The sequence below is a fragment of the Palaemon carinicauda genome, chromosome 18 (genome assembly GCF_036898095.1).
Source record: "Palaemon carinicauda isolate YSFRI2023 chromosome 18, ASM3689809v2, whole genome shotgun sequence".
Lineage (NCBI taxonomy): Eukaryota > Metazoa > Arthropoda > Malacostraca > Decapoda > Palaemonidae > Palaemon > Palaemon carinicauda.
In genome coordinates, this window is record NC_090742.1 from 107,005,480 (window position 1) to 107,029,606 (window position 24,127).

General features: G+C 36.6%; 1 protein-coding gene across 4 annotated transcripts in view; it reads right to left on the minus strand.

The window, feature by feature from the left end:
• The window catches only part of pns (pinstripe), a 281,719-nt gene that overhangs the window by 90,355 nt on the left and 167,237 nt on the right, over positions 1 to 24,127 (minus strand). For 3 of the 4 annotated variants that reach the window (XM_068392651.1, XM_068392648.1, XM_068392650.1), the window contains exons 3-10: positions 13,581 to 13,751; positions 12,777 to 13,012; positions 11,898 to 12,063; positions 10,508 to 10,607; positions 10,071 to 10,255; positions 8,929 to 9,071; positions 2,779 to 3,053; positions 1,125 to 1,285 (exon numbers count right to left, since the gene is read on the minus strand). In XM_068392651.1, coding sequence (XP_068248752.1) covers positions 1,125 to 1,285; positions 2,779 to 3,053; positions 8,929 to 9,071; positions 10,071 to 10,255; positions 10,508 to 10,607; positions 11,898 to 12,063; positions 12,777 to 13,012; positions 13,581 to 13,751 — 1,437 coding nt within the window. The remainder of the gene's footprint in view (positions 1 to 1,124; positions 1,286 to 2,778; positions 3,054 to 8,928; positions 9,072 to 10,070; positions 10,256 to 10,507; positions 10,608 to 11,897; positions 12,064 to 12,776; positions 13,013 to 13,580; positions 13,752 to 24,127) is intronic. The other variant, XM_068392649.1, reaches the window with a different exon arrangement.

The following is a 24,127-nucleotide window of genomic DNA, read 5'->3' on the forward strand; positions in this document are numbered from 1 at the left end:
TGTGAGACTCCTGCCACTTGGGTGTAAGATCTCTTCTTGGCACCCTTGACCCCTCTAAACCAAGCCAAGGCTACCTTAGTCTTGGGCCTGGGGGTGTCTTAAAAAGGTCTCAGCTGAAACTTGATCTGGTTCCCCCAAAGAGTTGATCTTCCAGATGCACGAGAGCACCTGTAGAAAGATGTGATTGGAGTCCTCGGCTCCAGGGGGAAATCTTCGGTGTGGCTTACGCCGGCAGCATTCCATCGGTGTGTTCTGAGCTATCATCGAATGGATCTTCCTCCCCCAAGCTAACATCCATAGGAGCCCAGGGTGGTTCAAATTGTCAACTGTTCTCTGAACAGAGGGCTAAGACCTCAGAGGGAGGCTTGCAATCTAGAAGACCCTTCCTCAGATCTGGTTGCTCAAATGTCAAGTACAGTACTGTACCAGTTCTTCAAAATGGTCTTAGCATCAGTCTGCTCCTGGGGTCGGCCCTGTATCTTTAGGGAAAGCAACAGAGACTTCAGAACCGTAAAGTTGTCCAGGGGTGAAAGGGCCACCACTCTTATTCAACCAATCACCAGAGGAGGCCGAGCGAACAGTCAGTGTGACAGGAATGAGCCAACAGTCAGACAGTGAAGTTTCTTCGCCCTCCTGGATGAACTCGAAGGGGATGTCTGTGGACAGATGTGACCCATGCAGGCAGGATAAAGGCTGTGAGGTTCTGTCTCCACAGCTGACATAAAGGTGCCGCAACAGCGTCTCTCCATGGCGGGACAAACCCTCATAGTAGATTCTCATGTACAAGCACTCTAAGTTTTAGGCCAGTTTGTAATCATTCCGAACAAGTAAATAAGTTTACAGAAAAGAACAGCAGCATGTCTGTTTTCTACCAAGCCAAAATGAAAAAGGACATAAGTTACCAGTGCAGGTGTGAGCAGGGTGGGCAGTGTACCCCTGCTAACTAGTGGTGAGTAGTTACACCTTGCTAAAAGTTTTGGCTAGTTCAGCTATCGCTGAATTACAGTATATCTCCGCTGTAAAGAGCAAAACGGTTTGTATATAGAGCTTGAACAAATGATGAATTACATTCATATAAGAATTTGAAAAGAACATACACAGTATGAAAATCAATATGAACTTACCTGACAGCTAGGTTGTATGACAAAGTGATCATAGGCACAAAACATGTGGACAAATCTATTAAGAAACACTTCACGGACTGCATTAGAGAACTTGAGCTCTTCAAGGAAACCACTATCTTTTTCCTTTCTGATTCTGTCTGGTTCATCAAATTCATACACACCTGTAGCAAATATTAAAACATAATTAAGAAGATGAATAACTTAATAAATAGACATACTGTACCTGTATAATCAAAAACATTTTAGGCACAGTAAGTAATTAAAAAAGGAATCCTGAGACCCTTTTAATATCGATTTAGGCAAGTGTTTATATTTAAATGGACACTAATAAAATTTCCTTGTACTTAATATTGCATAGTAAATTATGTGAAACATTAAAATCACTATAATAGATTTCCATAAATATTATCGCCTTCAAACAGGTAATTACTGTTATACTATGTCTACAAAGCTATTATAAAGTAAATTGTAAATACTACACATGAGAAAGATACATAGAAAAAGAAAATCTGATTCATTTCAATGATAATATTAAGTACTATAAGTACTATAATACAAGACAGATTTGACTCCTATCTAGTGATGAGGAATTTTTTAGTGACTAAAATCATTCGTTATCAGTCAGTTTTACCAGGTACATTTCTAGACACACAAGGCTTTCCTTAAAGTCTTGCTTCATAGGAGAAAAATTAACTTTAGCACACCAATGAAGGCCTGCTGTGATACAGGAATATCCTTTGTATGAATAGGGTAGTCATTTAATTCATTTCTAATAAAATTATCATTTTGATAGAAAATGAGTTTCAAACATGACCAGTGGCACATAATATGGATAAAACCTACATATTGATTGAGAAGACAAAATGTGCACCATAACCCTAAATCTTATAGCATAAATCTTTGTGTCTACTTCAGTTTCTCTGTTAATCTATTACAATATGATTTAAACTATTTAAGTAACTATGAAAATATTGAAGAACCTATAAAGTAAAGTATGTGATACCATCAAACTATTTCAAAACTTACACCACATAGAATTACAATATAAAACTACTGAGTGCCATGAAAAGGAGAGGGGACAAGTTCTTACAAAACTTTTCAAAAAATTTAGAAAATTTCCATATTTGTGCCCATGAAGAAGACTGAAGTGTCTTAAAAGCGGTTTTCATCTTAATGTTTTTCATATGCAATGAACAAAAAACAAGGGCAATCTTTCTCTAGCTAGCATTACCATATACCTTACAGTACACTATTCAAGCATTAACACTTAGTAACCATAAATCCATTACATATCTAGCAAGAGTCTATTTCTGTACCCTATCTTTATTTAATAACTGCAAAAGAATAATAAAACAAAATTATTATAAAAAACAAAATATTTGAAGGGCTAAAAATAATAATTAAATTCTACCTAAAATTAAAATATGAAATATGTAAATCCAAAATAAAAAAAAAATTATTAGTAAAAACTATATTCCATCAAAGGTATAACTGTACAATACAGTACTACCTTTTTCATAAAAGGCTGAAGTAATCTATGAACAAAAGACTTTAATGCTCTAGATAAGCTCCCTTATCAAGAGTTCCGATCCAAGAATGGATAATGTTTACTAAAAAGAATCTTTTATGTGAATTTTTATCCAAAAACTCTCACCTGCTTTTTTGGCAATGGCTGTGATCTCCCTGAGTTGTGGAGAGAGATTGAGGGAGTCAAAGTAGGGAGTTCTGCCACTGTTTGATATTCCATGTGATGGAGATGTTGAGGAAGCCACTGTGGTGCATGGGAGGGATGTAATGGAAGAATGAGACCCACACATAGAACCTTCAGTGCTGGACACCCCGGAGTCAGAATCATGGGACCACGAGAACTTCCTTCTCCTTCGGTATTTGTACTGGGAGTGGTGCTCATTAAGGTTTCTGAAATCAATTCTGGATTTGGAATAATCCTCTTTTAAATTAAAATCGTATCACAATTTCGTGTAGTACACCTTAAAAATAATATACTGTACATTTACTGTACTATAATGAATATATCAATAGCCTTGCGATCATTTGAAATTATCATACTGTAATACAGCACTATATTTCTAATCAGTATTCTTAAGATTTTCTTATATGTTCCAATTCACATCACATAATTTAACTAGTACCACCTCCAATAAATAATTTTTCAAACATTTTCAATGATATCTTAGGAAAAACTGTACAGCTTATCCCATGACTAATCCAAACAAAACTAGATGATACTGTCCATTAATATGTAAAAATTAATGTACCATTCATAATTTACTAATCAATAAAGCAAGTAACAAACTACAGAACTGGACTTTCCAATGTTCAGAGTAGGAATTTACAATATTCCCATTAAACAAAATGAAAATGGGATCCAAAACCAAATATCTTTGCTATGAAAAGATCAGAATTTTTAAAATTAAAGTAATTAGTATTTTTCCTATCCATAAAAACTTAAGTCCTTTAATAGGGGTATGATTTCAAGGAAGCTGGAAACTCGGCTGTTAACATTTTTAAAGAGGTGCAGATAGTTACTGGCGGGTAGTGGGGAAGCCCTGGCCCCCTGCCAGCTCCCTGAGTAGTCATTTTTACCTCCATTTATGACTTGAAGGGTGGATGAGGTGGGAAGAGTAACTTAATGGAACTCAGAATTGTATAGTTGGGAAACATTCAAACTGCCTTTAACATTTGTGATTTGTTCCTATATGAATACAAACTTTCATCTTTTAATAGGAAACTTGTACTTAGGAGGGAGGAAGCTCCTATTACCAAACTGGATCGTCTAAAATCCCAAAAATGTCAGAATACTCAGCCCTTAGGAAGAGCAAGTGGTGACTCCAATTCATCTCCTATGACCTGAAAATTTCAGGTGACAAGCTAAGCTTCTGCCATCAAGGCATTCATGAAGGAACCTATATCCCTAAGGAATATCAACAATACAAAGTCATGGAGAAACCTTTATCTCTAAGGAATATAACATCTGAAATGTAATGCTAAAGTGAAGTGATGTTACTGATAATCCTCCCCATTGTCAGGAGGATCGGCAAAAACACTTCTATCTTAAACTAAATAGAATAGCTCCTTGGTATGGTAGCTTACCTGTATCAAGATTCATTCCAGCAACAAAACTGTTTGACTGCTGTGCACAAAAGAAGAGGAAAGAAGAAAAAAGGCCAAACATTCTTACTATAATTCTAGACTGATGTCACAACCACCATCTTAAACAATAACTTCTTGTCCTGTGAAGGAGCTAGGTACAATACACAACCTGCTGAGCAGCTACCACAGGTCCTAGAGAAAACATGTCGAATGACTTGTGAGTGCATTCCCGTATATAGCAAGACGTGAAGGTTGTTTGGTATCTCCAGACTTCTGCCTTCAGGACTATGCCCATTGACATGTTCTTCCTTAAGGCTAATGTCACCCACTCCTTTGAAATTGAAAACATGTGCTTGTGCAGGTTCTTCAGGTTCCCCTGTTGCCTGGGTTAGTGTTCTATCTACTGTCTCATAAAACAAAAAGTCAATGGTGTTTCTGGAAATCTTAAGTCTGCCGAGGTGATGATGAGAGTCAGTAGTCAGGGTCTGAAGGGTCAAGTCCATTTCAGGTAGCGTCTAAAGTTCTTTCACAGGGCAAAGAAGTAAATCACCCGGTTCATCAATTGTTCCCTATGAAAGATGGAGAAATATTCAAACCTAGCATCGCTCACAGCCTGGTTTTGAGTTTAAGCAACAAACTCAGGAACTCAAGAAAAAAAAAATTCCTTACTCCACACCTCAGAATGACTAATAGGATGTGATAAGCAGTGCCGCTCACCTACTCATTTCATTGAGGCCAAGGCAACTAAGAAAACTAACTTAATTGTCACATCCTAATTGGATACCTTCATTAAAGGTTCATAAGGGGCCTTCTTCAGAGATTTAAGGACTCTGGTGATGTTCCACTCACATGGTTTGAGTTGTCTCGGATGTCAGGAGTGATCAAAATCTCCTAACGACCATTGACAATTCCCACAAAGAGGTCCTGTACAGTCTACACCCTTCAGTCTAAAGAATGACACTGAAAGGTGCTTCTCTCTGCGCAGGAAAACAAGTTTCATCTGCAAATTAGCTAAATAGAGGCTCTGCATGGAGATGTACCCCTTTAGCTATGGTAAGCAGCTTTTCTAGAAAGGCTCTCCAAAATACTGTAAAACAGTTGTTCTCTAGTCTTGGGAAGTGCCATAGCCTCTGTACCATGATCTTCCACTGTCTGGGGTTTGAGTTCTCTTGCTTGAAGGTACACTAGGGCACACTATTCTACCCTTTTCTTTACTTCCTTTCCTCACTGGGCTATTTTACGCTAGAGCCCTTGGGCCTATGGCATCCTGCTTTTCCAACTAGGATTGTAGTTTAGCTAGAATTAATAATAGCAATAGTATGCTAGTATGGTAGTGCTGCCGCTAACCGACGGTACAGAGTGGCTTTCAGGCGCAGTTCAAATGATTGCAACACCAGAATTACTGCCTTCAGCTCCAGCATGTTAATGTTTAAGCTCTTCTCTTCCTAGGACCAGTATTCCGATATGATTTTGTTCCTCAAATCAGCATCCCGGCCTTCTTTTGATGCGTCCGTGAAAAATAGCAAATCTGGGGGAGGACATTCCAAAGAGCTACCTTTTAGGAGATTCTCATCCTTCAACCATCAGTCTAGATTGATCCTTACATCCTGTTCTATAGACACTAGATGAAAGGGGTGGATTGTTACTTGGTGAACAATGTCTTTTCATGCACCACTCAAGTGACTATTAGAAACTAGATTATTATTATTATTATTATTACTATTATCATTATTATTATTACTACTACTTGCTAAGCTACAACCCTAGTTGGAAAAGCAGGATACTATAGGCCCAAGGGCTCCAACAGGAAAAATAGCCCAGTGAGGAAAGGAAATAAGGAAAAATTACAAGAAGTTTAAGAACAATAACAACATTAAAATAAATATTTCATATGTAAAATATAAAAACTTGAAAATAACAAGAGGAATAGAAACAAGATGGAATAGTTTGCCCGAGTGTACCCTCAAACAAGAGAACTCTAACCCAAGAAAGCGGAAGACCATGGTACAGAGGCTATGGCACTATCCAAGACTAAATAACAATAGTTTAATTTTGGGGTGTCTTTCTCCTAGAAGAGCTGCTTACCATAGCTAAAGAGTCTCTTCCACCCTTACCAAGAGGAAAGTAGCCACTGAACAATTGTAGTAGTTAACCTCTCGAGAGAAAAAGAATTGTTTGAAAATTTCAGTGTTGTCAAGAGTATGAGGAAAGAATAGGCCAGACTATTCTGTGTATGTGTAGGCAAAGATGAAATAAGCCGTAACCAGAGAGAGGGATCCAATATAGTACTTTCTGGCCAGTCAAAGGACTCAATAACTCTCTGGTGGTAGTATCTCAACGGGTGGCTGGAACCTTAGCAAACCTACTACTCTTACTGATAGGGATGGATTGTCGCTTGGTGACCAGTGTCTTTTCAGGCACCACTGAGGTGACTGTTGATGTAGATGCCTGTGTGGGATGAGCTTCTCTAAAGATGAGAGATGTCATGGTATTGTAAGTTGCCACTCTCGAGCTGATAGTTGTTGGTGGTGTAGTTAAGAGCATGCTACTCTTCTTCCGAGTCTTCTGACACAACCCACAGATGCAAACTCTTCCTGCTGTTGCGTTTATCTGCATCCCAACGTACTCCATCCTCTGCTTGAGCGTGACACTGGACTTCTCTAGATTCCCAAACTGTGGTAAAAGGAGAGGAGCTTGTCTCAATGTTCAAGGAGTTGTTTCTGGGAGGAGGACAAGATCAGCCAATCATCCAGGAGACTTATCCCGTTGGTGTGAGCCCATGCTGATAAGTGCATGAACAATTGAGTGAGCACATGAAGAGCAGTCCACAGTCCAAGGGAATAATTTGATTGATATACCTGAAACTGAGGAAGACCTTGAAGGTAGTAAATGTTCTTGGAGTGGCTCGCACCTTGAGTTCCTCCAGCCAGAGACTTGGGTGTCTGTGTTATCTATGGCTTCCCTGGCCAGTTCTGACCAGGGACATTCTAGAGCAGGTCTTGAGCCTTGTGGAATAACAAAAAGCCTATCAATTGAAGTTTTCCCTCCCTAAATCAGTGCTCTGGTTGGCCCTCCAAGGCTTGTTCTGAAGAAAGGTGGAGTGGTTCCGAATGTCTTCTGTTAAGTTCCCAGTAATGAGTCTGGACAGTATTCTGGTGAATTCATTACAATGGGGTCATTCCTTGCAGATCTAGAGGTCTCCTTTTCTCCTGCACTAGCATTGGGTGATGAAGTGATTGCTTGTTCCTCAGAACATCTGTGGACCAAGGCATCCTTGGACTGCTTGACCCGTGACAATGATGAATATTTCCAATGAGCCTCAGGTGACCCATCGCTCAAGGAGTATCAGCGAGAATAAGCTCTGGAGGAAATTGTCCAAGGTGTCTTGGGGAAGTCTCTCTTAAGACTGGGCTCCTTATCTGGTGACCTTGTACAAGAAGGTTGTTCTGAAGACCGTATGCTAAGAACGGAGTTTTCTCGAACGGAAAACTGATCATATATAGGTACCCGGTCATATACAGGTACATGCCTGGTAGGTGAGGAACACATCCAAAAAGGCAAGAGCTATTTAACAAGTGAGCTTGTCTTAATGGGAGAGCACATGTACCAGAGGGAAAAAGGAGAGATCCAGCGGATTACCTAGACTTTGACGAACATCCTGAAGATGAAGAATCTCTGAACTTCTTCCTCCTCTTGCCATACTTCAGCCACTGAGAGGACGACCACACTACACTCCTCACAGAGTGATAACTACTAATAGTAAAGACCTCTGCAAGAAGGGCACACAGAACGGGGATCCATGGAGGACCTACTCATAAAGGGTCCACACCTACAAGAACACCTGGACAGACTACTATTCATCAAACATAATAATCTGCAAGTAAAAAGAAAAAGTGTGTAAAAGCAAAGTTTGTTACCACCGAGAGTATGTTTGTACTACTCAGCAGCTGAACTCAAAAGTGGCTGCTCAGTGAGCTATGGGGGGAGCCTCCCCAACTACCTGCCACTAGCCACTTACAAATCATTACAAATTTTAACAGCCAAGTTTCTCGCTTCACTGAAATCATACTCCTATTAAAGGACAAAGTTTTGTATTTGGGTAGGAACAGAGAGAGATGTAAAGGGAGCAAGACGATGAAAAGAAAGAGATATAACTCCCTCTTTAAATATTAACAAAAATAGAAACAAGAAGAAAGCTCAAGAGCTTAAAGTAAAAGAAAATAAAGTCACTGAATTTGAGGTTTACCAACAACAAAAAAATAAGGGAGGAGTTGTCCCAACTACAAAAAAAAATGCGAGAGACATTGACATTACTACAATAAAAAAATGTGGGAGACATTGACATTACTACAATAAAAAAATGTGAGAGATATTGATGTACACACAAAAAAAATGTGGGGAGAATCTACCTAATGGGAATATTGAAGCTAACAGAGGGAGGAAGAATTTTTTCCTTGTGCTAAGCAAAGATATCTTTTTCATATTCAGAGTGCTAAAGCTTAAATTTCTGAACTTTAATGAATCTGATTTTGCTAAGATGCATATACTTCATAACTTACTTAGGTCATTAAAACATGCATCTTCAATCTACATTAAGCATAAATGGGCAGGGGATACATTAGTACAAATCATATGGCAATATCACTTCTCTGAACATTAATGTCCTCAGCCATCTATAAGACTCAAATCTTACCTGTCTAGTTTGCCACTAGGAATTTCCCACTTAAGAAGCAACTGTGTTAGCTCCTGTATAAAATCTGTACGGTGAGGAAATTGTGGAAGATCTTCAGGAACTTCTACTGTACCTTCATCTACATCCACAAGACACAGATTGGCCTAAAGAATGGCAGAGCAAATTTCGCATAAATTAAAACATCTAAATTATGAAATAACACAGAGCCAATATTCAATTAGTTTTCACAAAATGTACACAAAACTCAAAAAAATATATAAGATTAATTTGATGGAAAAACAAGTTCCTCAATAAAAACGGTAACATAGAGACCAGATTTAAATATGTTCCTTAGCAAAATAAAAAAACAATAAAAAATAACACACCTAAATGAAATACTCGATAATTGACTTGCACCATGCTATTTATCTTTACGAATTACAGCAAAACACAAGTTACATAAATTTACATATACAAAAATAGAATATAAAAAAAAATTGCAAGAACTATAGTGTCAAATTATTGGAGTTATAATTTTATTACAATTATCATTATGAAGAGCAAGACTAATGTATCTGAGTCCACAATAATATAAATTTCAAAAACTGTTAAATTGAGAAGATTATGAATTTCAAAGCCAATAGGACTGAAATGGCAAGAAATATATAGATAGAGATTAATAGGGTGACAAAAAATAAGTGTACAGATGTTAGAAAAAGCTATTTTAGAGTCGTAGTCTTGTTTAAAGATTTGACGAGGGAATTGTCATATCTTATTGGGAGGATGGGCAGTCTACATGGGAATGGAGAAAGTAAAGTTATAATGCACCACAAGAAATTCACCAATCAATGACATAGCAAAGGTTTTAAGGGGGAATGACCTAGATATACAAAATCCACAAATACTGTATATTGTTTCAAAAGAGTTAAAAATGGTAGCTATACAAGGGAGGTCAACATTATGTTAAATGTGTTTTGCAGAATGTATAATAAGATATGTGTATTTTGTGTATTGCCAAGGTTTACAGTTGAGTTGGCAGATAAGAATGATTCAGTGTATCAGTGACTGTTGCCTCATTTACCTATAAGGCCACACATATCGTGAGGAGACAAAAACGAATGCTGTACTACAATGACTACAAGAACATACATAACCAGAGTTACCTCATTCGGAATTTGTATGGTATCTCTAGAGTCTTGTGCACACTGGAGGCCCATAATGAAAGGCACTGGGGCATCAAGGAAGTGATGAAGTGACGAAGGTAAGATGGGCACATACACATGTTGCCAAACAAATGGAAATATCAAAGCGCTTATGCTCTCCGCCACCAACATAAGCTTATCGTAATCTGTAATGTATACACAGGCAAATGAATAAAGGTCTGAAATTCTGAAATTGGAAATAAAGCTAACCATCAAATCTACAACTTTACATAAGGGAAACTGGAGTAAAAAAAAAATGTAGTATACACACAAGAGTACGGTAAAAAGCTAGTCTTAAAAATTTTGAAAAATATCTTCTGTATTGGTTATACAAAAATAAATCAATATGACTACATGTCAAAACTGGAATGAATACAACACCATGATTCATCACTCACCACTTGACACCAGAATAACCTGATTTTCCAGGAGGACACACGTGAGGAGCTGAACAACACTTTCCACACCAAGACCCAGGAAAAAATCCCGCATTGAATACTGCAATAAGAATAAATAATAACAACATTTTTTCATCTTTAAATTGTGACCTAGTCTAAATAAATGGTGATGGTAGAATATGAAAACAGAAATGATGCGTAGTACTGTAAGTCACTTTCTGATCATGAGGGAAATAGAAAACATCTACCACATTTCTTGGAGATGATTAATTCACTGTAGGATTTTACGAGATTGGGGAAAAATACCAGGCAAGTCAAAATTTTTAAAATCCTTAAGCAGTAAAAACAGTATCAGTTCTAGTCTGGCAACAGGTATAAGGAACATTAAGCATAGTACTCTTCCAAAGCAATTACATTGTTATTTCAACATACTCTTACAATCGTCCATATTTTGCAAACATACAATTAAACAGAACAGCTTGCCCGATTCCATGGCCACTTATATTCGTCAATGGTGGGCATTTCGTTTTAGAAATCCAATGTCTTAATCTTATGCCTAATTTCAAATTTGAAAAATAAGTCATGGCCTTTTGTTTTCAAGAAACATCTACCGGTTTTATAACCTATTTCTTTGCTTACAACACACCACAAGAAATGGATGCTATTTTCTCTCTCTCTCTCTCTCTCTCTCTCTCTCTCTCTCTCTCTCTCTCTCTCTCTCTCTCTCTCTCTCTCTCTCTCTCTCTCTCTCCTGGTAATGGGCTATTTAATAATAAAAGTTGTGTGTAGTTCTTCAAGCATTGCAAGTAAAACACATTAAATAATTATTTGATACACAGTACAACTAAAGTTGCATGCAATTACTAAAGATAAAAAATCGTTTCACTACTAAACAGCAGCAGCTCATTCTTATGCCGTCATATCCTTTTCTCATTTAAGTAAAATGATAAAGGTTATTTTACCGCCTATATTGGTAAATGCTAATATAAAGGAAATATCATTAGCAAATGTAAGCCTACGTGCAGTTAGAAATTAAGAAATTCTTCATTTTCTTTTTTAAACCTTAATATCATCGTCTTTCGAATGTCTAGCGGAAGTTTATTTATGTTTCAAGTAAATCAAGTGAACTTCAAGATATGAGGATATTGAATATTTATTCCGTAATTCCTTTTATTGGTTTTATTTTTTTAAGAATTTTGAATGCATAAAATATACATTACATCGCATTCGTTGTATTATGTTTATAGTTACGATTTCAAATTAATGTTTTAGAAATCGAAAATACCGATCTTACTGCGCAAAATATGCACTAAAATTGCATTCGCTGTTCTGTTGTTTTATGTCTCTAGCTACGATTTCAAATGGCTGTTTATGTGAGTGTGCTTCGTACCTCAAATAAGGGTAGCTCGTGACTGGTAGGACGGCAGCAAATGTGCATTCTGCCTATGCAGGAGAAGGCGACGCAACGGCCGGGTGGCGGCGCTGGGACCTCGTACAGCAGGTTGTACACGTGCGACTCCAAACTAACACCACTACTCTCACATTGAATAAAAAATCTGCAAGAAAAACAATCATCATCATATAAATTTGATAAATATCTAACATATGTAAACACATAAATGAGAAATTAATACTTTTTTTCTAAATATAAAAACAAAACTTGAGAGCATCAATTCTAAGGCGGTTCCAAAACTTGACACTACCATGAGCTTTGATTTGACTTATTCAAGAATGTTTAGATAGGTCGGGATAAAAGGAAGCAAGAACGTAGAATAAGTAAATGGCTAAACAGTGGGTGGCCCTAGGAGCCAAAAGGACTGCAGACCCTTCAGTAGCGATGCCAGTGTAATGTGTGAGGTGCCCCGACAGCACCAAGCCTCTACGGGATAATGGCTTCAAAACACCTCTTAAAATGTCAGACTTACTCGGTCATATTGTAAATAAAATAAATGCAGTAAGGTAAAGCGAGGCAAAACTTGATGCGACAAAGATTCCCCAATATTTACTTCTAAATGGGTGTAAATAGTTTGTCAAGAAAGCCGCATTAATGTACTGAAAATAGCAAAGCTTGGAATATTCTTTTAGCTTCGGTAATAAATGAAAAAAAAAAAAAGAGGAATACCTATAAATGTAGATTACCTGTTAATAAGATCAAGTCCAAAGATGATAAATAACTTAAAATTAATAAATAAAAAATAAACATTGAAGTCATTAATTACTAGAACATAAATAGATAAAAATAGGTTGGGTGGAATCAATGTCGCCTTACCTATAAAGACCTTTCAGAAACTTTTTGGCAGAGAGGACGTAGGGATGCTGGCCTACGAGTGCAATGCATTTCGTGACGAACAGCTGATCTTTGGTGATGTCGTAGAAGTGGAGGGCGGCAGGAGACTTGGGCGCCGACAGCCGAAACTGACGTGGCAGTGACCTGGTGTCCCGACTGGGCGTCGCTCCTGACGAGGCCTTGGCGTGACTGCTAGACATCTCCGTCAGGTACACAGACTGGAAGGGGACGACAAAGGCTGATTTGATTGTATCTCAAAATGAACGATGAAGGTGGGGCTACTCTTGACGAGGAAAGACTGAGGGTTCATCTGGATGCTGGTTAGTTCATTAACAAGAAATGACACAGGACTGGGAGAGGAAGATTTGACCTATCTCATCACAATGATAAATGACCCTCCGATAGTCACGCAGCCTACCACTGATGGTCCTACTTGTGCATTTCAGTCAATGCAGAGATAATAAGTAATTAATAAGCGATATTTCCGATAATGACTCATTCCCAAAACTTAAAATCCCATTAATGCAAATGAACTGAATTATCAAACAAAAGTCTACGGGATTTGGTTCAAATGTCAATATACAGTACAGTATATTCAAAGTGAAATAAAAAAAATATCAGTAATGTAATCACGTTATGAACTGAACAACATGTTTCCAACATCAAGAGAAAATCTCTCTCTCTCTCTCTCTCTCTCTCTCTCTCTCGCTCTCTCTCTCTCTCTCTCTCTCTCTCTCTCTCTCTCTCTCTCTCTCTCTCTCTCTCTCTCTCAGAGCATTACTGTACCTGGAGTGTGTGCATAGCCGTACAAATCTGCTTGGAATTGACTTCCTCAAAGAAGACGTAGGCGAAGCCATACGCCCTGGATCCATCTTCTTTGGTGACCAGGAACGGGTGGAAACGTGGTTCCAAGACATGTTTCTGGGTGCGGAACTGCAGACCTCGAGGCAGGCACAACTGAAAAACACAAGAAACATCAAATTATTATAGTAACTAAGACGGTCCCTGAAATGAAATATACACCAGAGGGAACTACCACCATGTAAAACGACATGCACGTTGCAGAAAACAATACTGGGTTATTTGTCAAATGACGGCAATTTCCTTTGACCTTCAGGTCATTTGCCTGCACATCTAATAAGTCCTATTCTGGCGAGTGTGTGCTGTAATGTTTCTTTAACCCATGAATGCCAATTACCAAAACTCTATGGTTAGTCTATTAGATTATTTTCGTTCTTTTACCATTGAATTTATTCCAGCTGAATGCAATTACTCAAAACAAAAATTGACTAACAGCAAGGCCATTATATAACCTCTACTTACATGTACGTACACATACACACACACACACATATATATGTATATATATATATATATATATATATACACTCATCATTGGTCATAACTAGTCCACTGCAGAACAAAGTTTTCAGATATGTCCTTCCACTCCTATTCGTTTATGGTCATTCTGTTTCAGAATAAACCGGCAGATTTTCTTAGCTCGTCAATCCGTCGTCTTCTCCTCTTTCCCCTGTTTCTTTTGCAATTTCTAGCGACCCATTCTCTTATTCTTAATGTTCATCTATTATCTGTCATTATCATATGTTCTGCCCATGTCCATTTCTTTTTCATACACGTTGTTAGAATATCCTCTACTTTACAGTAGTTTGCTTTCGTATTCATACTGCTCTTTTCTGAAACTTAGTGTTGTTGTTGTTGTTGTTGTTGTTACCTCAGTTACAACCCTAGTTGGAAAAGCAAGATGCTATGAGTCCAAAGGCTTCAACAGCGAAAAATAGCTCAGTAAAGAAAGGAAATAAGGAAATAAATAAACGATAAAAGAAATAATGAATAATTAAAATATTATATTTTAAAAATAGTAACAATATCAAAAGAGATATTTCATATATAAACTATAAAAAGATATTTCAGCCTGTTCAACATAAAAAAACATCTGCTGCACGTTTGATCTTTTTAAGTTCTTGCAGATTCAACTATCCAATTAGGAAGATCATTCCACAACTTGATCACATATGGAATAAAACCTATAGAATACTGTGTAGTATTGAGCCTCATGATGGAGGCCTAATGTAAAGGATGGTCAGAGTTATGAAAAATCTTATGCAACATGCATAATGAACTAATTGAACGGTGGTGACAGAGATTAATATCTAAACCAGAAATAAGAAATTTAAAAGACCGCAATTTCCTGTCCAACAAATTAAGATGAGTATCAGCAGCTGAAGACCAGATAGGAGAACAATACTCGAGACATGGTAGAATGAAAGAATTAAAACACTTCTTCAGAATAGATTTATCACCAAAAATCTTAAAAGACTTTTTCAATAAGCCATTTTTTGGTGCAATTGAAAAAGACACGTCATTATTCTTTCCATAGCTAGGGTTGTAACTGCCTTCATGTTCTAAGGCTTTAGTAAGGCTTCAAGTTTCTGATCCATAAGTTAATACTGGTAGGATCATCTGATAAAGTACTTTTCTTTTTGGAGAAAGGGGCACTTATTTTCAAAAACCTAATTTTATTTAACGATAGCTCTCCGTCCCATACTTATCCTTCTTTTAATTGCGGTCTCATTTCATGGCAAAACACTGTTCTAAGTACTTACTGTCTGTTCGAAGTACGAATATTTATCAACAATCTCTAAAGGTTCGTCCAAATCCCTTATTTATTGTCTCGGCATTTTCATTGCACATTATCTTAGTTTTACTCATATTCATTTTCAGTCATACATCTCTGCTTTCCATATTAATATCTTCTATCATCTTTGGCAATTCCTCCCATGATTCACTAACTAGAATTACGTCATCTGCAAATCTGAATTGGTTAAGGTATTCCCCATTAATGTTATATCCTACATTTCCCAAAACTAAAATCTTAGAAACTACTTCTGGGCATGCTGTGAATAATTTAGGAGATGAGGCCTCCCTTTCTAAATCCTTTCTCAATTTAAAGGTTTAAAGGTGGCTCATGAATGGCAGAGGCAAGGGACAGTAACATTGCCCTAGCAATCAGGACAATGCCCTAGAGACTGACCATATATTATAAGATCAGCGCCCAAGCCTCCTCTCCACCCAAGCTAGGACCAGGGAGGGCCAGCCAGTGGCTGCTGATGACTCAGCAGATAGACCTATAGGCTCCCTTAAACATCCCAACCTTAGCTCACAAGGATGGTAAGGTTGCAGACACTAATGGCACTAACGAATCTGAGCGGGACTCAAACCTCCGTCTGGCAAACACCAGACAGAGACGTTACCAATCAGGCCACAACAACCCAATTGGAATTTTTAACCATCTTTATGTAGTTTTAGGATTGCTGTCCTTCCCGTACAGATATCTCTAAGTGTTCTAACATTAAATTTATCTATTTGTTGTCTTTGAAGTGTTTTCTTTACTGCTGAAGTTTTGACAGAATCGAAGTTTCTCATTTTCATATTCAAATCCAAAGTTAAGTTGTAAATTATACCAACTCCATTGGTTTCTATTTTAACTTTTTGATATATTATACCTGAATAAAACCAAAAATTTCATGGCACAATAATCTAACGCAACATACGATAACTTTTGGTTGAAAAAGTTTTGATAAATTTTAATTCAAAATTGCAAGAGCATGCAAAATAAAAGTAGAAATCCATAATAAAATAAATGAATAATTCTGATAAAAGGACTTTGGGGGGCGGTAAAAGCTTTGCATTGATTTATGCTGAAAGGAAATTTAACAAGAATGAGCACATACAAAAGTAACTGGTAAAAGTTCCCTCTGGTAACCCAGAGATCCAATATGTTCTTAGATTGTATTTATATGATATTTCCATTAGTTAAGGATCACAGATCTCCATGCGAAAACAATTCACTTATAGGTTGTAACTCTCTCTCTCTCTCTCTCTCTCTCTCTCTCTCTCTCTCCTCTCCTCTCTCTCTCTCCTCTCTCTCTCTCTCTCTCTCTCTCTATGTATATATATATATATATATATATATATATATATATATATATATATATATATATATATATATATACTGTATATACATATATATACATATATATATACATATACATACATATATACATACATATATATACATATTTATATATACATATAATATATATACACACACATATATACATATATATACACACATATATACAAATATATACATATATACACATATATATACATATATACACATATATATACACATATACATATATATACACATATACATATATACATATATAAACATATATATACATATATATATATAATATATATATATATATATATATTATATATATATATATATCATCTCCTTCTACGCCTATTGACGCAAAGGGCCTCGGTTAGTTTTTGCCAGTCGTCTCTATATTGAGCTTTTAATTCAATACTTCTCCATTCATCATCTCATACTTCGCACTTCATTGTCCTCAGCCACGTAAGCCGGGGTCTTCCAACTCTTCCCGTGCCTTGTGGGGCCTAGCTGGACGATTGGTGAACTAATCTCTCTTGGGGAGTGCAGACAGCACGCCCAAACCATCTCCATCTACCCCTCATCCCGATCTCATCCACATACGGTTCTCGAGTAATCTCTCTTACAGGGTCATTTCTAATCCTGTCCTGCCATTTAACTTCCAATATCCTTCTGAGGGCTTTGTTTTCAAATCTACTAAATCTATTGGAGATTGTTTCATTGGCATACCCTGACCTATGTCCATAGAGTAAAACCGACCTCACTAAACTGATATATAGTCTGATTTTTTTTATATGTAATTTCAGGCGATTTGATTTTCAAATCTTCCTTAATCCAGCCATTGTCTGATTTGCTTTTTTCAATTTTTTTCACTAAAGTCTAATTATTTCTAAAGACACTGTACTGGAGATCAATACATAGTTCCTAAATACCTAGATGATTTTACGTCATTAATCCTTTCCCCTTCCAATAATATTTAATCTTCCATTGCCTACTCCGTTCTCATCATCTCCTGTCTTTCTTCTATTCATCTTCAAACCAACGTTGTGTGATATTTTATGCATTCTGGTAAGCAAGCATTGCAAATCCGGGTGTGTTCTGCTAATAAGGACAGCGTCATCAGCATACTCTAGGTCTGCTAAATTCCTATCACCAATCCAATCCAATCCTTCTCCCCATCTCTGACTGTTCTATGCATTACAAAATCCATGAGGAGATGGCCAGCATAGGTGACAACACATTCCCTTGGAGTGCTCCGCTGATCACTGGAAAGTCTTTTGATAAGACTCCATTAACATTAACTTTGCACAGGCTAGGCTCATGAAGAGACTTAATCGAGTTTACACATTTAAGACGAATTCCATAATAACGCAAGACTCCACAAAATTGGCCGGTGCACACTATCAAAGGCTTTTTCATAGTCCACAAATGCCATCAAAAGTGGATTTCTATATTCTACGCATTGCTGTACACCATGTCTCAAAATGAAAATTTAGTCAGTGCAACTTCTACTTTTCCTAAACCCTGCTTGTTCATCTATCAGCTTTTCATCAATCTTTCTCTCCAGTCTCTTTAGAATAAGCATTCTATATATTTTCATAACTGACGCAAGCGTTATGCCTCTGTAATTCTTGCAATCAGTCAGGTCTCCTTTTCTTGCTATTTTCACCAACACTCTTAACTCCTTATTTTCACCAACACTCTTAACTCCCATTCATCAACTTATACATCTTCATGCCAAATTCTATAAAATAATCTGGTAAGTAGTCTGGGAGTCACTTCATTTTCGGCCAGTATCATCTCAATAGTTATTCCATCGCATCCCAGGGCTTTTCATCTCTTTAGTTTTTTGACGATAGGTTCGACTTAAAGCACGCTGAATTCACTCATGGGCACATCAAGGGCTTCATCAGATTCAGATATATCAATCAAATTATTCCTTCATATTTCCTATTCATAACCTCACTAAAGTGTTCCTTCCAACGTTGTCTTTCTTCATCTTCTGTTGCTATAACAGAATCATCTCCCTTTTTTATGGGTATATGCTTTTTCTCCTTTGCCCAAGTTAAAATTTCATTAATAACTAAAAAATTAATATATATATATATATATATATATATATATATATATATATATATATATGATAAATTTTGCACATTTAAACATGTTTTCCATACTCAAATAAGCCATATATTTTGATACCTTAATGTCTGGAGTCTCTTACCGACCTAGGGATCAGAGTCCCAGGCGGAACCACTCAAAGACAATAGCTTCTGACCAGCCGGGAATCGAACCCTGGTCCAGGAAACTTTTAACAACAGTGACATTAAATATATATTTATATATATATATTTTTACATATATATGTATATATGTATGTGTATATATATATATATAATATATATATATATATATATATAGTGTGTATATATATATATATATATATATATATATATATATACATATATATATATATATACACTGTATATATATGTATATATATATATATATATATATATATATATACAGTGTATATATATATATATATATATATATATATATATATATATATATACACTGTATATATATGTATATATATATATATATATATATATATATATATACACACACACGTGTCTTTTCCTCTAACAAAGTGGCTCTGGACATATATAATCCACTTGACTTAAACGATTAAACCATGGAGAATCCCCCTGTGCAAAACTCTCCTACTTGGTTATCTGGAACGTGTTGGCCGATCTCATCACCAAAGCAACAACGCCCCCACCCTCCACCCCCGCCACAGCTGGATATCTGGCGAGTATTTTTGCGCTTTCTGTTCCAGGCAATGCCTTCATCACTAAATCTCCAGCCCTCTTTCCCGGTGGTTCTCCCACAAACCCGCCCCCCTTTATATTTCCCACTTTCGCTGAAATATTGCCTTACTTCTTTCCACATGACCAGACCATATCCATACAATCTGGTGTCATTTTCCCCCAACCTTTTTAGCACACAAATTCTAAATATTTCCAAGCTTCTCACCCCATTCTATCCCGTTTACTACATATACATGATGCGAACTAAGAAGGTTAACATCTATTTTTAAATCTCATAAAGAACAATCCTCTTAACAATCTCTTCATGAATTTACACACTGGCTTTGATAATATTCCTCAATATTCCTTCATATTACTATTGCCTCTACTCTCATATACCTATGCTAGTCAGGGGCATCAATCCTTACCCAATCAAAATAAAAATTCTTTGTTTCATCTCCTTTGTTTCCATTTGTCCATATTTGCCACAATCTTGCAACACTTTCTAATTTCTTTAGTTTCTTTCACTCACCCCAATCGGTATTCTATACTTACAGACATCAACATCTTCACTTTGCTTTTCTTATGTCGCAACTTAGTTGTATACGTTATATATATACAGTCTTCGACTTTTCCTGACATTATTCCATCCACAATGACAACGAAAATCCACACCTTTTAATTATTTATCATCCATAAATCTACTTCATACATTTGCAAGACTTTCCATATTGCTCCTCTGCAGATTCTATACAAAGCTTTTCCTAGGCCCTACACAAGCATCATATAGCTTTCTCCCTTTACTTACGAACTGCTATCATAAGTTTCATAAACACTAATAGATTCACACCCTCTTTATTGTCTAACCCCACACGGATCTCTTCCTACCCATGCTTCTATCAGCCGTTTCATTTTCAATAAAAAAAATCCTGTACAAAACCTTTTGGTACTGGCATGCCAATTTAATTCTTACTGTTGCTTATATCACATTTATCTTTTAGCGTCCTCAGCAGTCACTTCATAAAATAGCTTACTGCACCCACATACACTCTTGCAACGTTCATCTATCTCTCCCCAATCGCCAACATTCAAAGATGGTAAAAGAATGTGTGCGCATGAGTAGGAAGGGTGGACAATCTCGTCACTTGGAGAGGAGATATACATACATACATAACATTATTATATATATATGTGGTGTAAATTCTGAAAAAAACTCAGTTGATTGCGTTTCATAAACTGACTTTTAAAAACAAATCACGTTACAGGAAGCGCGGTGTGTTGGAAATGCTATGACCGTTTAATGGCCCCAACCTGATTATACAAATGTCCAGCCACAAATTATTCATAACTGAATGTTTCATACAAACAGCTTTTATCCGGAACTTCTCGTTACCGTTTTTTATCATTATTCCCAGGTATGTAATTACTAGGTTTCACAAATGACTAGGTTTCAGGACCGGAAAAAGTTAAATAAAATACAAAATAAGACACTACAATATTTTGTTTTCTAAAAACATACAATGTGTAAAATTGTCATCGAATAAACTACTAAGTGATTATAAAAAAAATACTTGAAGCTAAACAAAGCTTTCAAAATTGCATTCACAGATTACAGAAAATTTGGTGCTAGCGTACCTTGTATCCTACCAGGATATTCAGAATGTAGCTTGTATCCTACCAGGATATTCAGAATGTAGCTTGCATCCTACCAGGATATTCAGAATGTAGCTTGCATCCTACCAGGATATTCAGAATGTAGCTTGCATCCTACCAGGATATTCAGAATGTAGCTTGCATCCTACCAGGATATTCAGAATGTAGCTTGCATCCTACCAGGATATTCAAAATGTAGCTTGCATCCTACCAGGATATTCAGAATGTAGCTTGCATCCTACCAGGATATTCAAAATGTAGCTTGCATCCTACCAGGATATTCAGAATGTAGCTTGCATCCTACCTGGATATTCAAAATGTAGCTTGTATCCTACCTGGATATTCAGAGCGTAGTTTGTATCCTACTAAGGATTTAGGTGGGACACGGTGAAAAATATGTGGATATATTTTATTATTTAAAGAGTATTTCTTTAGCCTGTAAAAGGTGAAAAATATATTATAGTGTATTTACTGCAGGAAAATTACTTTCCTATAGGAAATGATGTCCCGTACTAAGTTATATAAATTTCTGGATACATTCAAAAGGGCACAAAACCTAACACACCCACCTAACCTAAAACTATAGAAATTCCCAGGTCACAGACCTAGCCGGGGCGGATCCCCCTACCCAGGTCATACGAACGAACGGGAGAGAATACTTGCCAATCGTAGGATGTCAACAAACAAAATAAATGAAAAATATCTCAGGAGCAAACTATGCCGATATATTGTGCAATTTTCAATGGATTTATTATGCGTCCCAGAAAATAATATATACAGAAGAAAAGGTTAGATTTACCATTATTTATCGATTCCCAAGTAAATTTTCACCACCCAAAATTTGAGAAGGATACAAGCTACACTTGGTAGGAACAAGAAGTATGGGTAGGATAGAAGCTACCCTACCACCGAAAATTCTTGGCTACAATAATCAAGTGAACCTTACGTAGGCCATCAAAAGGGGCAACATGATATGAATAGCTATACCTTTCATCTTCGCAAACGAAGTCAAGTTGTGAATATTTTCATCACGAACGATGGCCATTAAACATATAACTGCTGTGATTGTAATAAAATCAACAAAATAATCCGGCATTTAGTATTTTCACATTCCAAACATTTTACTTTCTGTGATTTAGCTTTCCATGGTAGGCCTATTCGTCTATGTCGCCACGAAATTAACTTTTTGACGGACACACCACAATTTAACAAGGAAATGATCTAAAATGTAAGTTACATAGAAACACGAAAGTGTGTTATAACATATAAATAATAAAAGAGCCTTGATCTGCTTAACATCTTATTGGTTAATAAACATACGGTCTCGTCCTGTAGTTTCCTTTATTAATGAATCAGAAGCCTAAATCCACTTTTTGCACTTTGTAAAATCACACAAACATACCATCTAAATACTAAAATCCACAGGTTAAAGATTTGATAACACATAAGGAAAATATTACGTATTTTATAATGTTTCTTACTTTGGCGACACACGTTTGGAAAAATTGTGAGGTTGGATTTACCAGCACAAAACTGTTTTTACGTAATAAAACAATATAGTTTTATATTTATTAAATTGGATAAAAAAGAATCTGACTTGAATTTTTTCAATATATCGAAGGAGAAAACCATCCCAAGTATTTTGACGGTGCCATCCAAAATGAGGTGCATCATTAGCCAGATATAGCCGATTCCCATGGCAGGGAATTTCGAAGTTAATGGCATCAAATGCAAATCACGAGCCGTCCACTTAATGCAAAATTCTTCTGGGAGTTAGTAGACTTCAGCTTCACCGATGCTGCTGCAAATTTGTGTCAGTAGGGGATTCAATGTGCAAATGAAACGGCCTACTTGAATAATAAAAAAAAAATACTTAAATCATCATTCAGTAAAATAATGGTGATAATAACAATGGTTGTTAATCAAGACTCAGACACTCGACGAAACTAATCAATGCGTCAACCCAATAGGATATATTAGCAGACTTCCTTCACAATGGCAGTTCATTTCCACTTCTGCCCTCGTCTCGTCAATCGCCATGCCATTCAATTTAGTGCCCGCACACGGTCACACACACACACACACACACACACACACACACACACACCCAGATCGACCGGGCAGTATCTTATGACTCCTACACATTCTACAGTAAGGAGGAGACGGCGAGGGAGGACACCCTAGTCTTTACTTCCCATCTACCATACATAATAAGTATCTCCATATTCCGTCTACAATAAAGTTGCAGACTGAATGAAATTAGGGGAGGGAAGAATATTCTTTTACGCGGTTCAAGCAACCGGTGCGCAATAATCTGCAGAATCAGAGATAAAGTACTTGAGAGAGAGAGAGAGAGAGAGAGAGAGAGAGAGAGAGAGAGAGAGAGAGAGAGAGAGAGAGAGAAAATAATCACTAGGAACAGATGCTGCAATACGAGGACAATTATTATTATTATTATTATTATTATTATTATTATTATTATTATTTCTATTAAGAAGTAATGAACAATTAGATAAGTAATGAACAATTAAAATACGATATTTTAAGAGCAGTAGCAATATTCGCTGCTAGTTTCAACTTCTGATATTCCACAGACTCAACCACCCGATCAGGTAGATCCTTCCAAAATTTGGTCACAGCTGGAATAAAACTTCTAGAATACTGTGTAGTGTTGAGCCTTATGATGGTGAAGGCACGACTCTTAGAATTAACAGCATACCTAGTACTACGAACAGGATGGTAATGTTCGGAAAGATCTGAATGCAAAGAATGGTCAGAATCATGAAAAATCTTATGCAACATGCATAACGAACTAATTGAACGACGGTGCCAGAGATTAATATCTAGATCAGGAATAAATTTAATAGACCGTAAGTTCCTGTCTA